Genomic DNA, 15,511 nt, shown 5'->3' on the forward strand with positions numbered 1-15,511 from the left:
TTGCAGTCCCCCGTCTCGCCATCGTGCAAGGCATAAGGCTCGAGTTGGGCAATCTCACAGGCCTGGTTTTCAGGCCTGCTGCGTTGGGGAAACATAATTCTTCCCCGCTTCCCAGGTGGAGCGCATCAAAGCTGTTCCCTTAAGCCAGTGGTTCCCAACATTTTTTATATCCTGGACTGGCAAACCCATTCACAAACTTTTGGTGAACAGGCATCATTTTATTTGCATATTAATAATGTAAATAACAAATATTCAAATAAAGTGTTGCCTTCCACCTAGTCCCAACCCATCCCATTGCTCCCCAGTGCCTAACACCCTTTGACCCCCCCCCACCCCTATGCCCTGTGTCCTTTGACCCCACACCCACACCCCTCTGAGGCAGGCTGCCCCCTCTAGGGAGCATGGCTGTTACTGTTCTGTGGGCAGGGGGAGCGGCCATTAGTGACACGTGCTCCCTCCTCCTTCATGCCCCTCCTTCCCCAAGAGCATCTCGTGCCCCCATGCGCAGAGGCAGGGCCACCCCTTGGTGGGGAGGGGGAAGGACGGAGGCCGAAGGTGTGAGGGGGAAGGAGGGAGGGTGGCGCCTCCTGCTTCGCCTCCTTCTGCTGCCACTTCAGCCCCAGTGCCAGGCAAAATCAGTCACTATGGCTGTGAGCCGCCACGAAGAGCTAGCTTGAGCTTTGGCAGCCACCGTGGCCCAGCAGCCAGCTGCAGGGCTGGCCCAAGCCATTTTGGCGCCTCGGGACCCAGGCGCGCAGTGACGCTCCCGGGGTGCAGGGCCCCGCCTCCAGGCACACGGCGCATGCGCTGCCCAGTCGGCCCGGCCACCGCCGATGGCGTGCAGCCTGGGGCTGCCTGGGGTGGGCTGCGCCTGGCCGTGCAGGGCCCTGTGGCCGCAGGGGGAAGGCCACTGCTGGTCAGTGCTGCGAGGGTTAACACAGCTCCCACCCTGGGTGGCTGCTGCAGCCCACCAGGAGCCGAGCGCCCCCCGTAGGTTGGCACCCTGGGCAGCTGCTCAGCTAGCCCACTCCTTAATCCGGCCCTGGCCAGCGGTTCGTGGCCTGGCACCCTGACATGGTGGTTGAGAATCGCAGCTTTAAGCAGCCAAACCTCCCCTCTCATTAAAACAGGCCCCAGGTGAGTCGGACTAGAACTCAGAGGCCACAGAGCACCCGCAGTGCCGTAGCTGGGTGCGGGGTCACAGTGAGCAACAGTGGAGAGGGTCCCTGACCTGCTCCTGGACCAGCTTTCCATAGCCTGTCTCTCCGCTGCCCTGTTCCACCCCAGAGGTGGTAGCAAGTCTGTGGTGGGGAGCGAGCCCTGGACGGTCCGTTGTGGCTGGCTGTTGACACCTGCCAGTGGGAGGCTCTGCATTCCCCAGCGTTGCTAGTGATAAGATGCACAGGAATCTCTCTTGACTGTTTCCTTGGGTGTTTGCAGACTCAGCCCTTCCACACCTGGCTGAGGTGCGCCTGCTGAACGGCCCGAGTCGCTGCGCCGGGAGAATCGAGGTGCTTCATGACAAGCAGTGGGGAACCGTGTGTGATGACGGCTGGAATATAACCGATGCCGGGGTTGTGTGCCGGCAGATGGGCTGCGGGACGGCGGTATCAGCCCCAGGCAAGGCTCACTTTGGACTAGGACACGGTCCAATCTGGCTGGGTGATGTTAACTGCACGGGGACAGAAGCTGCCCTCTCTGAATGCTGGGCTCGGCCGTGGGGCAAGAATATCAACTGTCACCATGGAGAAGATGCTGGTGTGGTGTGCTCAGGTAAGCCCTGTCATGCCCCTGTGAGTGCTGTGAGAAGCAGGTCAGGGACTCACTGGGGCACTGCCCCTGCACAGTGAGTCCTGGCCCGGTGCACTGCTGCTGCAGAAGGTAGGGTTCTTCTTCGAGTGGTCCCCGTGGGTGCTCCACTCTAGGTGTCGGGCTCGTCCCGGCACCGCTGATCGGAGGCTTTTCGTAGCCGTAGTCGGCCGGACCACGCATGCGCGGCAGGCTTCGCGTGGTTTCTTCAGTCACGCGGTCCGGCCCCTCCGCCAGTTCCTTTCAACCGTCCTAGGTTGCTGACGGAGATCGGACTCTCTCCTCAGAGACAGCTCCTTCCGATAGAAAAGTTAAAAATTGTCATGAGTTTTCCTCAGTTTATAGTTACAGTTAGTTAGTTACTTAGTTATTTGTTTAAAAAAAATGTTCTTAAAGTTGGACGTAGCTAGTTAAGCCTACTGTTCTTTCTAGTTTTCTTTATCTTTAGAGACAGAAAATTCAAAATGCCCGGTTCACCGGGGTTTAGGAAATGTTCGCTATGCAAAGACCCCATGCCAGTGTCCGACGGCCACGACGCATGCATACGCTGCTTGGGGGAGTCCCATGTGCCGAGCAAATGTGCTCATTGTTCCAAACTAACGGCCAGGGCACATAGGGACAGGGACATGAGGCTGAAGCTCATTCTATTTGATAAGGCTCTGCAGCCTTCTGAAACGCCTCAAGGAGATCCCTCTAAGAATCGCACGAGGACGTCTCCACCGCAGAGCGGGTCGACTCAAAAGCGAGCGAAAAGAGTCTCCCCGGCACGATCTCTGGCCGTGGTCCCTCGATCTAAAATCAGTGAGGGTGACCAGCCAGGTACCTCCGGAATGGGTTATAAACCTACGAAACAAAAATTGGACAGGAATAAGTCGGTGGGACGGTCATCTTCAGTGCCGACACCGTCCACTGCCGCCAAGCCTACCAGGCAACAATCGGCGCCGATAACTCAAGGGCGGCAACCTATCAGTCTGTCTGAACCTAAAACGTCGGTACCGATGGTGCGGAAGCATACTACGGCACCGCAGCCGGCACCGATTCAACCAGCGGCACCGACAGAGCAGGCGGCACCGACGCGCTGAATACCCACGGCACCTGATGCGGTGCCGAGCGGCAGTCACACCTCGGTGCCGGGGGCGGCACCGCAAGTTGTTAAAAAGGGGATTGCGGCACCAGTGGACCGCAGCAGCTCGGTTCCGCCTAAGGCACCGGAGGGTCAATTAGCCTCCCCAGCAGTATCGGTGCAGCACTCTCCAGTACTGCTTTTGGATGATGATGACGATCACGTCTCCAGGAATTCTCCCGTCAAGGAGCCCTGCGCCATGCCTTTGACGGTACCTACAAAAGCCCAAAAGAAGTCGGTTCCTCGAAGATCGTCCCCTTCGCCATCACCGATATTCTCGCCGGCACCTTCAAAGTAGGAATAAGAGATCCTCCGGAAAAGGGCTTTATTCCGGAGGATCGCGCCAGTCTAGACGCTTTTTTTCCGGCTTTTCCCCAAGCCGGAAAAAAAGCGGCGGACATGTTTATTTAAATCCGCGGGGGATATTTAAATCCCCCACAGAATTCCCTATCCTGACTTACCTGATTTGCATGGCTTTTTCGGAAATTGTGGCCAGTGTAGACGTAGCCTAGGTGAACTGGGTGCAAGCAAAACCAGATGTCTTTTAATATGAGCAAATATAAAATTGTCCACTTCAGAACCCAGAATGCAGGCTATACATACAGGATGGGGGACGCTCTTCTGCGAAGCAGGGATGCAGAGAAAGATTTTGGGGGCGGATAATCAGCTGAACAGGAGCTCCCAGACTGACATTGTGTGCAAAAGGGCTAACTAATGCAACTCTGGGATGCATACAGAGAGAACTCTGGAGTAGCTGTGGGGAGGTTATTTTATCTCTGTCAGTGGCACTGGTGTGACTGCTGCTGGGATCCTGGGGCCAGTCCTGGTGCTTACGTTTCAAGAAGGATGCTGACGAAGGTAATAGGCTCAGAAAAGAAGGATTTGAAAACCTGCCCTGCATTGATAGATGCAAGGAACCCAGCAGTCTGTTTCACTTAAGAAAGAGAAGGTGAAGAGGTCACTTGATCACAGTCTACAATTACCATCCTGGGGAGGAGAAATGTGATGCTAAAGCACGCTTCAATCTCACAATCCAGTGCTTAGCCAGATCCAGTGGCTGGAAGCTGAAGAGAGAAATTACAAAGAAAGTGAAGATTTACAGGGGATTATTAACCACTGGAACAGTTTACCAAGGGCTGTGGGCCATCCTCCCTTGCTGGCCATTTTAAAATCAAGCTTGGTTATTTCTCAGAGATCTGCCTAGGAAGTACTCTGGGGCATGCCTCTGACCTGTGCTACACAGGAGGGCCAACCTGGTGCTTTGGGCCTAGAGAATTCTGAGTTCTGCAGGTCAGATTCACTGTCAAATAGAGCCTGCTGCTGTTCACAAGAAGTAGGGGCCCTGGGTCACTTGGTCAAGCATCAGGCTCTTAACCCCATTGCCCCAGCCAATTAACTTCTTAGCTGAGTAGCTTTGAACCTGTAATATTTGGCACCTTTGTGAATGGATGCAGAATTGTCCCCCATGTCCTGCCTAAGTGACTGAGCCACTGTTTCCCTCACCTGTTTCTCAGCTGCCCTGTTTCACCTTAGAGGTGTCTGCATATCAGTGGTAGAGAGTGAGCCCTTCATAGGTCTCACTGACCAATGTGATTAGCTTCTATGATGAGGTAACTGGCTCTGTGGACATGGGGAAGTCGGTGGAAGTGAGATACCTTGACTTTAGCAAAGCTTTTGGTACAGTCTCCCACAGTGTTCTTGCCAGCCAGTTAAGGGAGTATGTATTGGATAAATAGACTGTAAGGTGGATAGAAAGCTGGCTAGATTGTCGGGCCCAATGGGTAGTGACCAACGGCTCGTGTCTGGTTAGTGGTTGGTTTCAAGTGCAGTTCCCCAAAGGTCAGTTCTGGGGCTGGTTTTGTTCAATATCTTTATTAATGACCTGGATGAGGGGATGGATTGCACCCTCAGCAAGTTTGTGGATGACACTAAGTTAGAGACAGAGGTAGATATATTGGAGGGTAGGGTTAGCGTCCAGAGTGACCTAGACAGATTAGAGGATTGGGCCAAAAGAAATCTGATGAGGTTCAACAAGGACAAGTGCAGAGTTCTGCACTTGGGAGGGAAGAATCCCGAGCATTGTTATAGGCTTGGGAGTGACTGGCTAGGTAGCAGTTCAGCAGAAAAGGACCTGGGGATTACAGTGGATGAGAGGCTGGATATGAGTCAACAGGGTGCCTTTGAAGCCAAGAAGGCTAATGGCATATTAGGGGGCATTAGAAGGAACATTGCCAGCAGATCTAGAAAAGTGATTACTCCTCTTTATTCAGCTCTGATGAGGCCACATCTGGAGTACTGTGTCCAGTTCTGGGCCCCCCACTACAAAAAGGATGTGGACGCATTGGAGAGGGTCCAGCGGGGGCAACCAAAATGATTAGGGAGCTGGAGCATATGACCTACGAGGAGAGGCTGAGGGAGTTGGGTCTGTTTAGTCTGCAGAAGCGAAGAGTGAGGGGGATTTGATAGCAGCCTTCAACTTCCTGAAGGGAGGTTCCAAAGAGGCTGGAGAGAGGCTGTTCTCAGTAGTGACAGATGGCAGAACAAGGAGCAATGGTCTCAAGTTGTGGTGGGAGAGGTCCAGGATGGATATTAGGAAAAACTATTTCACTAGGAGGGTGGTGAAGCACTGGAATGGGTTCCCTAGGGAGGGGGTGGAGTCTCCATCCCTAGAGGTGTTTAAGTCTCAGCTTGACAAAGCCCTGGCTGGGTTGATTTAGTTGGGATTAGTCCTGCCTAGAGCAGGGGGCTGGACTTTATGACCTTCTGAGGTCTCCTCAAGCTCTATGGTTCTATGATTCTATGATTAACTTCCTGAAGGGAGGTTCCAAAGAGGATGGAGAGAGGCTGTTCTCAGTAGTGACGGATGGCAGAACAAGGAGCAATGGTCTCAAGTTACAGTGGGGGAGGTCTAAGTTGGATATAAGGAAAACTATTTCCCTAGGAGGGTGGTGAAGCACTGGGATGGGTTCCCTAGGGAGGAGGCAGAATCTCCATCCCCAGAGGTTTTTAAGTCTCGGCTTGACAAAGTCCTGGCTGGGATGATTTAGTTGGGTTGGTCCTGCTTTGGGCAGGGAGCTGGACTTGAGGATTCCTGAGGTCTCTTCCAGCCCTGGGATTCTATGGTAGCTGTGTTCAGTCCCATCAGTGGAAGAGGCTGTGATCCCCAGTGTCACTAACGATCACATTCACATGAACCTCCCTGATTGTTTGTTTCCCTGGGGTGTTTCAGATGCAAACATCTCAGAAGCGGTTCAGCTCCGGCTGGTGAATGGCCCCAATCGCTGCGCTGGGAGAGTCGAGGTGTTTCACGGCCATCGGTGGGGAACTGTGTGTGATGACGGCTGGGACTTACAGGATGCCAGAGTTGTGTGCCAGCAGCTGGGCTGTGGGACGGCGTCATCAGCCCCTGGGAGATCTCATTTTGGACGCGGAACTGACATTATCTGGCTGGATGAGGTTCAGTGCACAGGGACAGAGGCTGCCCTCACTGTATGCAGGGCTCGGCCGTGGGGCATACATAACTGTCACCACGGGGAAGATGCCGGTGTTGTGTGCTCAGGTAACGCTCCTCCAACACATCACTGTGGGTGTTGCAGAGAGCTAGGTGGGTAGCTCATCATGGGCCACGGTGCTTGGGCCTGTGCTTCGGGGAGCAATAAGATGGTTCTCTTCTCAAAGACTGTACTGCCCATACTAGGGTTGCCAGGTGTCCGGGATTCACGTGAACTGTCCGGTATTTGTGGGCTCCGTCCGGTAAAAAAAACCAGGAAATACCAGACATGTGAAATGTCTGGTATTTCCGGTTTCCCTCCGACGGAAGCCCGGCGGGGACAATTTTCCCCTGCCGCGTCTGGCGGGGGAGTGAGGAGCGTGTCAAAGTGGCAGTGAAAGGGGGTCAGGAGGAGTCACTTTCCAGGCACCATGCTAGGGGGGTGCCAGGCTGGGGTGGGAGCGGAGCACACGCTGTTCTGGCCCACGTGACCAGCAGAGACCCAGGAGCTGGCCACGTGATGCCTCCCTCTACACCAGACGTGGCCAACCCGTGGCTCGCAAGCTGCATGCAGCTCTTGCCCTCCAAAAGTGAGGCTCGCAAAGCCACTCCTGAGGCCACTCCAAACAGCCCCCACCCCCTGCTGGCTCCCCCCGAACTCCCAGCTTCCCTTGCTGTGTCTAGACTGGCAAGTTTTTCCAGAAAATCAGCCGCTTTTCCGGAAAAACTTGCCAGCTGTCTACACTGGCCGCTTGAGTTTCCGGAAAAGCACTGACAATCTCATGTAAGATCGTCAGTGATTTTCCGGAAATACTATGCTGCTCCCGTTCGGGCAAAAGTCTTTTTCCGAAAGACTTTTGCGCAAAAGGGCCAGTGTAGACAGCACAGTACTGTTTTCTGCAAAAAAGCGCCGATCACAAAAATAACGATCGGGACTTTTTTGCGGAAAAGCGCGTCTAGATTGGCCACAGACGCTTTTCCGCAAAAAGTGCTTTTCTGGAAAAGTGTCCTGCCAATCTAGACACGCTTTTCCGAAAATGCTTTTCATGAAAAACTTTTCCGTTAAAAGCATTTTCGGAAAATCATGCCAGTGTAGACGTAGCCCCTATGTTTACCAGGTTGGAGCTGCGGAGTTTTAAAAATGGTGCCCAAGATGGCAGCCATCTTCAAGGGGCAGCCTCCTTTTCAAAAAAATTTTTTTGCTTGACAATTCTGACAATTCATGACACTGTTCTGCCCACGCCCCACCCCATCCTCATTGCAGCCCTTGCCTCAAGCCTCCTCCCTGGGCGATGCAACGGGAGCAGGCGGGTCAGGCACCACGCAGCAGGTGGGACCACCCCCCGACACTCACTGCTGCGGCGGGAGCAGGAGCTACCCTGACTCCAGTCCCAGCCTGCTACCCTGAGCCCTTCATTGCTCGGGGGGGAACGGGCTGGGGTCGGGGAGCTCAGTTTCCCACCCTGCGGTGAAGCAGAGTGCAGTGGGCTGGGACATAGGCAGGGCGGAGCCAGAATGGCATGGAGCTGGCTGCTGGGTAGCTCTGGCTCCCACTGCTGAGCTGAGGGGGGAGTGGAGACCCCTGTTGCCATGCCGTGGCATGCCAGCGCCCCCCCCCCCTCCACCCCAATAATCCTCCAGGCCTCCCTGGGCCCCACAGCCCTGTCCATAGGATGGCTGAAGTGGCTGCCATGGGGTCCACCGAAGCACAGGGCCTGGGGCAGCTGCTCCAAACTGCCCAATGGACAGGAGGGATCTGGTCATGCTCAGCTGTGAATCACGGATATGCTGAAGCAGCCCTGCACAGCCCTGCACAGGAGCCAATAGCAGCGCCAGGAGCAAGGATGTAAATCTGCACCCCAGGAGGCCTCCTGCTGGCTTCTGCATCAGGGCAATGCGGGGTGGGAGGTGGGATGTTTCACTGAGAGCTCTGGCGGGAGCAGTTGCAGGCTGTGGCCCCGTGCACCTGGCTGGCAGGGAGGGGAGTGGAAAACATCAGCCTTGACAAGTGATTGGCCTGGTCAGTGGTGGGGGCTGGGGCTGTCACACCCGTCACTGGGAGGCAGCTTGCAGATGCTCAGGAACCTCCCTCAATGTTTGTTCCCTTGGCTGTTTGCAGACGCCGGCATCCCAGAAGAGTCTCAGCTCCGGCTGGTGAACGGTTCGAGTACCTGCTCCGGGAGAGTCGAGGTGCTGCACAACCAGCAGTGGGGGACCGTGTGTGATGACGGCTGGGATTTAATTGATGCTGAAGTCGTGTGCCGGCAGCTGGGCTGTGGAACAGCCTTGTTAGCCCCAAGGGCGTCTCGATTTGGGCAAGGCTCCGATCCCATCTGGCTGGATGACGTTCAGTGCACAGGGACAGAAGCTGCCCTCTCTGCATGCAAGGCTAAGCCTTGGGGAACGCATAACTGTCAGCATAGGGAAGATGCCAGTGTTGTGTGCTCAGGTAACCCTCCTCCGTCACCACGGGTGTTGTAGGAAGTGGGACAGAGCCTCAGTAAGGGGCGCTCTCTCCTCACAGTGAGTTCTGGCCCCCAGCTCCCCAGCATCACACTTAGGGCTTGCACTGCAGGGAGCAGTGCATGTGCCTCGGTGAGAGACCCTCCCTGGCGCTGAGCCCCCTGCCCCACCGCAGCACCATGAGCTCTGGGTAACCCTTGATCCCATTTGTGGGATGTGGGTCGAATGGGCCATGCAGTCACTCAGGGGTCCTGTATGAAGTGTGGGGCTCTTCCCCCTGTCACTCCAGATGATTTCCATCTCCGCTTTGCCAATAACATCTCACAAAGTGTGACTGGAACCAGGATTCTTCCTTCCTTCCTCGCCTACACAGCCCATGAGTTTCTGTGCCTGGTCTCTCAGCTGCCCTGTTCTACACCAGAGGCGGCTGCATCCCAATTGTTCAGAATAAGGCTTTTTTTAAAAAACTGATTGTGATTTATTGTGTAATTAATTACACCTTTATACAGTAATAGAAACAATTTATTTAAATATTTTGGATGTTTTCTATATTTTTAAATATATTGATTTCTATTACAACACAGAATGAAAAGTGTACAGTGCTCACTTCATATCGATTTTTCATGGCAAATATTTGCACTATAAAAAAGAAACAAATGAAATAGTATTTTCAGTTCGCCTCAGACAAGTACTGTAGTGCAATCTCTTTATCATGAAATATTAACTTACAAATGTAGAATTATATACAAAAATAACTTCATTCAAAAATAAGACAAAGTAAGACTTTAGAGCTTGCGAATCCACCCAGTCCTATTTTTTGTTCAGCCAGTTGCTGAACAAACAAGTTAGTTTATATTTATGGGAGATAATGCTGCCTGCTTTTTTACAATGTCGCCTGAAAGTGAGAATAGGCATTTGCATGGCACTGTTGTAGCTGGCATAAAAAGATATTTATGTGCCAGATGCATTAAAGGTTCATATGTCCCATGTTTTGACCATCATTCAAAGTACAGGCAGTCCCTGGGTTACGTACAAGATAGGGACTGTAGGTTTGTTCTTAAGTTGACTTTGTATGTAAGTCGGAACTGGTACATATTGTAGGGGAAACTCTAGTCAAACATTTCTCCAGAGCTCAGTTTTATTCTCCCACACCTCACTTCCCTCAGTCCTTTATTCTCAAGCTGAGGTGTCTGCTGAGAAAAGCTGCTCCGCGTCTCCCTGGTCTGCTGCGGGGTGGGTGGGGGGCCTAGCTTCGCGTCTCCCTGGTCTGCTGGGGGGAAGCAGCTAGTGCGGGGTTACCTCACCCCGTTTGTAAGTACGGATCCGATGTAAGTTGGATCCATGTAACCCGGGGACTGCCTGTATTTGTGTCCATGTTGATGATGAATTCTGCTCAACATCAATCCAAAGTTTTTCTTTGTGAAGTGCATAGTCAACCTGTGGAACTCCTTGCCAGAGGATGTTGTGACGATCAGGACTTTAACAAGGTTCAAAAAAGAACAAGATACATTCATGGAGGTTAGATCCATCAATGGCTATTAGCCAGGATGGGTAGGAATGGTGTCCCTACCCTCTGTTTGTCAGAGGCTGGAAATGGATGACAGACAAGGGATCACATGATGATTCCCTGTTCTGTTCACTCCTTGGGTACATCTAGACCGCAAGCTTCTTTCAAAAGAACCTTTTTCAGAAGAGATCTTCCAAAAAAAATTCTTTAGAAAGAGAGCGTCCACACTGCAAAAGCACATCGAAAAAGTGCTGCACTTTTTCGAAAGATAGTATCCAGACTGCCTGGACGCTATCTCGCATGTAAGCAGTGATTGCTATGGATAGCATGGCCACCAGGGCACCTGTGTTTCTTCCTCTTCCCTCTTCTTCTGAAAAAACTCCCTCTTCCCCATCCACACACACCTTTTTCGGAAAGAGGTCTTTCGGAAAAGACGTTCTTCCTCATAGAATGAGGTTTACCCATGTCGGAAAATCCCCTGCATTCTTTCAATTTTCTTTTGAAAGAACATGATTGCAGTGTGGACATAAGTGAAGTTTTTTCGGAAAAATGGTCATTTTATACCCTCAGCAGGGCTCATACCTGGACTTGTGTTCTCCAAGCACATGGACTGAGGGTTTAAAACAGAGCACAGGAACCCCATACTTAGACTCAGGGGGGCTGTGTCTACATTGGGCCACTTATTCCGGAAAAGCAGCCACTTTTCCGGAATAACTTGCCAGCTGTCTACACTGGCCGCTTGCTTTTCCGGAAAAGCAATGACGTTCTACTGTAAAATTGTCAGTGTTTTTCAGGAAAAACTATGCTGCTCCCATTCGGGCAAAAGTCCTTTTCCGGAAAAGCAATGACGATCTACTGTAAAATTGTCAGTGTTTTTCAGGAAAAACTATGCTGCTCCCGTTCGGGCAAAAGTCCTTTTCCGGAAAAACTGTTCCGGAAAAGGGCCAGTATAGACAGCACAGTAGTCTTTTCCGCAAAAAAGCAAAAAATCTTTTTTAGGGGAAAAGACAACATGTCGGGCTCGTCTACACTGGCCCCTTTTCCGGAAGGGGCATGTAAATTTCACCTATCGTAGTAGGGAAATCCGCGGGGGATTTAAATATCCCCCGCGGCATTTAAATAAAAATGTCCGCCGCTTTTTTCCGGCTTTTAAAAAAGCCGGAAAAGAGCGTCTACACTGGCCCCGATCCTCTGGAAAAAGCGCCCTTTTCCGGAGGCTCTTATTCCACGAGCCCGTCATGTTTATTAAGAATACAGTATGAAAAGCTGCATATGCATTTATACATCCACACACAAAGGTCCTGCAGATGATTTATAGTTACCAGTCTGTCCTGACTTAAGTTAATGTTACCAGCCAAGTAAGATTGAGCATGAGTGAGGAGTGGAGGTTCATCTATCATGATTTGAGGCTCCTCTGAGGCTTGGCTTGCAGGATAAAACCCAGTCTTATGGCAAGAACCCCCCTTTTCTTGCCGAGGTTTTGCTCCGCGTCTCCCTGGTCTGCTGGGGGCCACCCCAGACGCGGAGCGGCTTTTCTCGCCACGGAGGACGCGGGCGGCAGGACCGCAGTGCGTCTGGGCGGTCCACCACCTGAGTCCTCCGTGGCGAGAAAAGCCTGGTCTGCTGGGGGGGGGCACTAACTGTGCTCCCCCCCAGCAGACCAGGGAGACACGGGCAGCAGGACTGCAGAGAGGCGCCGCAGTCCCGCCGCCCGTGTCCTCAGAGGCTTTGCTCCGCATCTCCCTGGTCTGCAAACCCCGCAGCAGACCAGGGTTTTCTCGCTGACACCTGGGGTAGAGCAGCTGGGGCGCTGCCGGGTTGGTCCAGTAGCGCCGAGGAGCGGCGCTGTGGGACCAACCTGGCAGCGCCCCAGCTGCTCTGTCCCAGGTGTCCAGACTCAGCCACTGTTGAAACTGATCAGCGGCTGATTCCAGGAAGCCTGGGGCAGAGCAACTCTGCCCTGAGCTTCCTGGAATCAGCCGCTGATCAGTTTCAGCAACAGCTGACTTGGGGACACCTGGGGTAGAGCAGCTGGGGTGCTGCCGGGTTGGTCCCCGCAGTGCCGAGGTGCGGCGCTGTGGGGACCTACCCGGCAGCGCCCCAGCTGCTCTGTCCCAGGCGTCCAGATTCAGCCGCTGTTGAAACTGATCAGTGGCTGATTCCAGGAAGCCCGGGGCAGAGCAGCTTTGCCTCGGCTTCCTGTAGTCAGCCGCTGGTCAGTTTCAACAGCGGCTGAATCTGGACACCAGTTCCGACTTACATACAGATTCAACTTAAGAACAAACCTACAGTCCCTATCTTGTACGTAACCCGGGGACTGCCTGTCTACACCAGACTTACATTCTTATACCAACATTAAAATACTATATTTTGGCTACAGCCTTAGCAGGTGTGAACCCCTGACAGGCTGTCACTGAGGCTGTTAACTCCGTTCCTCAGAGTCACTAGTGATCAGAGCAGGGGTGGGCAATCATATTTTAGCAGAGGCCACTTCAGAAATTTTTCAAGTGGCCCTGGGCCACACTGGAAGGGGCGGGGCCTCATGTGGAAGGGGTGGAGCCTCAAGTGGAAGGGGTGGGGCCAGAATACTTCCTTGCTTCCCCACCCACAGACCATGAACTCTTTGCCCCCCCCCCAGAGATTCCCCCTAGGTATCCATTCCCCTGGCGATGGGAAGAGTCTTGGGGGCAGGGGAGCACGCGAAGTCTCTTCCTGCTCTGCTAGGCACGTCTGAGCACCGTGTGCTCCTTGCAGGGTGGGGGCAGGGCGGAAGAAACTTCATGTGCTTCCCCTGACCCTCAGGCCCTGATTGGTCTGGGGGCGAGGGAGCACACAAAGTCCCCGCCCACCCTGCCAGGAGCACATGGTGCTTCTAAGTGCCATGCACTCCTTGCAGGGCTAAGGAAACTTCCTGCACTTCTCCCCGCTCCCAGACCATAATTGGGCCTCTGCAGGCTGGATCAACCCGCTTGGTGAGCTGGATCCAGCCTGCGGAAGCCATTTTGCCCCCCCCCCCCCCCCAGATCAGACACATAGGAACCTCCCTGAAAGGTTATTCCCTTGGGATGTTGCAGACTCAGGCATGTCAAACGTGGTTCAGCTCCGACTGGTGAGCGGCCCCAATCGCTGCACTGGGAGAGTCGAGGTGCTGCACGACCAGCAGTGGGGAACCGTGTGCGATGACAGCTGGGACATAACTGATGCTGGAGTCGTGTGCTGGCAGCTGGGCTGTGGGACGGCGGTCTCAGCCCCCGGCGGGGCTCGGTTTGGACAAGGAGATTACCGTATCTGGCTGGATGATGTTCAGTGCACAGGGACAGAAGCTGCTCTTACCGAATGCAAGGCTCGGCCATGGGGAGACAATAACTGTCACCACAGAGAAGACGCCGGGGTTGTGTGCTCAGGTAACCCTCCTCCATCACAGTACTGTTTTCAGGGAATTATCCACAATGATTCCAAGGTCTCTTTCTTAAGTGGTAACAGCTAATTTAGATCCCATCATTTCTCTGTGTATCGTTGGGATTATATTCTTCATGTGCAATACTTTGCGCTTGTCAACACTGAATTCCATCTGCCCTTGTGTTGCCCAATCTCCCAGTTTTGTGAGATCCCATTGTAACTCTTTGCAGTCAGCTTTGGACTTAACGACCACCTGCTGAGTGTGCAAAAGGTGGGCATGTGGGGGGCACAAAGGGGGGCAGGGAGGGTTTTTTATTGCCTCAGGCTACGTCTATACTGCAAGGCTGTGTCTACACTGGGCCACTTATTCCGGAAAATCAGCCGCTTTTCCGGAATAAGCTGCGAGCTGTCTACACTGGCCCTTGAATTTCCGGAAAAGCAACGATGCTCTACTGTACAAAATCAGCCGCTATTCCGGAAAAACTATTCTGCTCCCGCTCAGGCATAAGTCCTTATTCCGGAACACAGTGTAGACAGCCCAGTAGTCTTTCCCGGAAAAAAGCCCCGATCGCGAAAATGGCGATTGGGGCTCTTTTCCGGAAAAGCGCGTCTACATTGGCCATAGACGCTTTTCCGGAAAAAGGGCTTTTCCGGAAAAGCAGCCTGCCAATGTAGACACTCCTTTTCCAGAAAAACTGAAAACAGAATAGTATTCCGTTTTAAGCATTTCCAGAAATTCATGCCAGTGTAGACACAGCCCAAGCCTCTTGCAGAAGAGCAAATGCAAATGGAGCGCTCTTATTTTCTCAAAAAAATGAGGCAGAATGGCTCTTGCACAAAAGGGGTTTTTTTTTCACAAAAAGGCACTGTCTACCCAGCGCTTTTTTGCACAAAAACCTCTTGTGCAAAAGGGAAAGGAAGGGGAAATGAAAATGAGATCCCTGCATATGCAAATGAGCATCTCATTTGCATTTGCCCTTCTGCAAGAGGCTTGCAGCATAGCTGTAGCCTCAGGGTGAAATGTATCAGCACAAGGCAGCTTCCTGGCTGTGCTCTTAAAGGTACAATTGCCCTGATGCCTTGGCTCTCACTGCAAGCCCTCACAGTGCCCTTTTCGGCACTGCTACAGTACAGTGGACAGAACACTGTAAAACAGGGGTGGGGATTCTTTTTTGGGGTCAGAGGCCAACGACCCACAGAAAAATCGGTCGGGGGCTGCATGCGACTGAGAAGCAAAAACAAAAAACAAAACCAAAAAAACCCACCAAGAAACCCCTTTCAATGATGTGGCCCCCGAGTGAGAAGCAGAAAGACACTCCCAGCATTCCCCTCCCGCATCAGAGCCTGGGGGGGGGGAGGGCAGCCTAGATTTTGTGTGCTCCAGCCCCACGGGAGGGCAGCAGGGGGCTGGAGTGTCAGCGTGGGCTCCCTAATGCCCAGAGCCATGGGGGCCAGATCCAGCCCTCGGGCCTGAGGTTCCCCACCCCTGCTGCAGAACATCCCACATGCAGCGTTGGAGGGAATGCGTAACACTGTCGGAGGATTTCGAAGGCTTTTGGTTCATACGTCACTTCTCCTAAAAGTTCACAAGCTTGTCTGTGATTCCCTGAATTGCACTCCCGTCCTGGGAACCCTCGTCCATTAGAGTTTTGCTCTTTTACAGATGTTGTTTCTTTTTCTCTTATTACTCTGTACATTTTATCGTTTCTCTGTATTATCA

The 15,511-nt window shown here is 52.9% G+C and overlaps 1 protein-coding gene across 1 annotated transcript in view; it reads left to right on the forward strand.

Moving 5' to 3' along the window:
* Positions 1-15,511, forward strand: part of LOC102457460 (scavenger receptor cysteine-rich domain-containing protein DMBT1-like) — a 71,333-nt gene that overhangs the window by 40,557 nt on the left and 15,265 nt on the right. Inside the window, exons 7-10 of the mRNA XM_075914358.2 lie at positions 1,441-1,773; positions 6,162-6,491; positions 8,542-8,871; positions 13,467-13,796. Coding sequence (XP_075770473.2) covers positions 1,441-1,773; positions 6,162-6,491; positions 8,542-8,871; positions 13,467-13,796 — 1,323 coding nt within the window. The remainder of the gene's footprint in view (positions 1-1,440; positions 1,774-6,161; positions 6,492-8,541; positions 8,872-13,466; positions 13,797-15,511) is intronic.

This window comes from Pelodiscus sinensis, chromosome 18 (genome assembly GCF_052426305.1).
Source record: "Pelodiscus sinensis isolate ZL-2025 chromosome 18, ASM5242630v1, whole genome shotgun sequence".
NCBI lineage: Eukaryota > Metazoa > Chordata > Testudines > Trionychidae > Pelodiscus > Pelodiscus sinensis.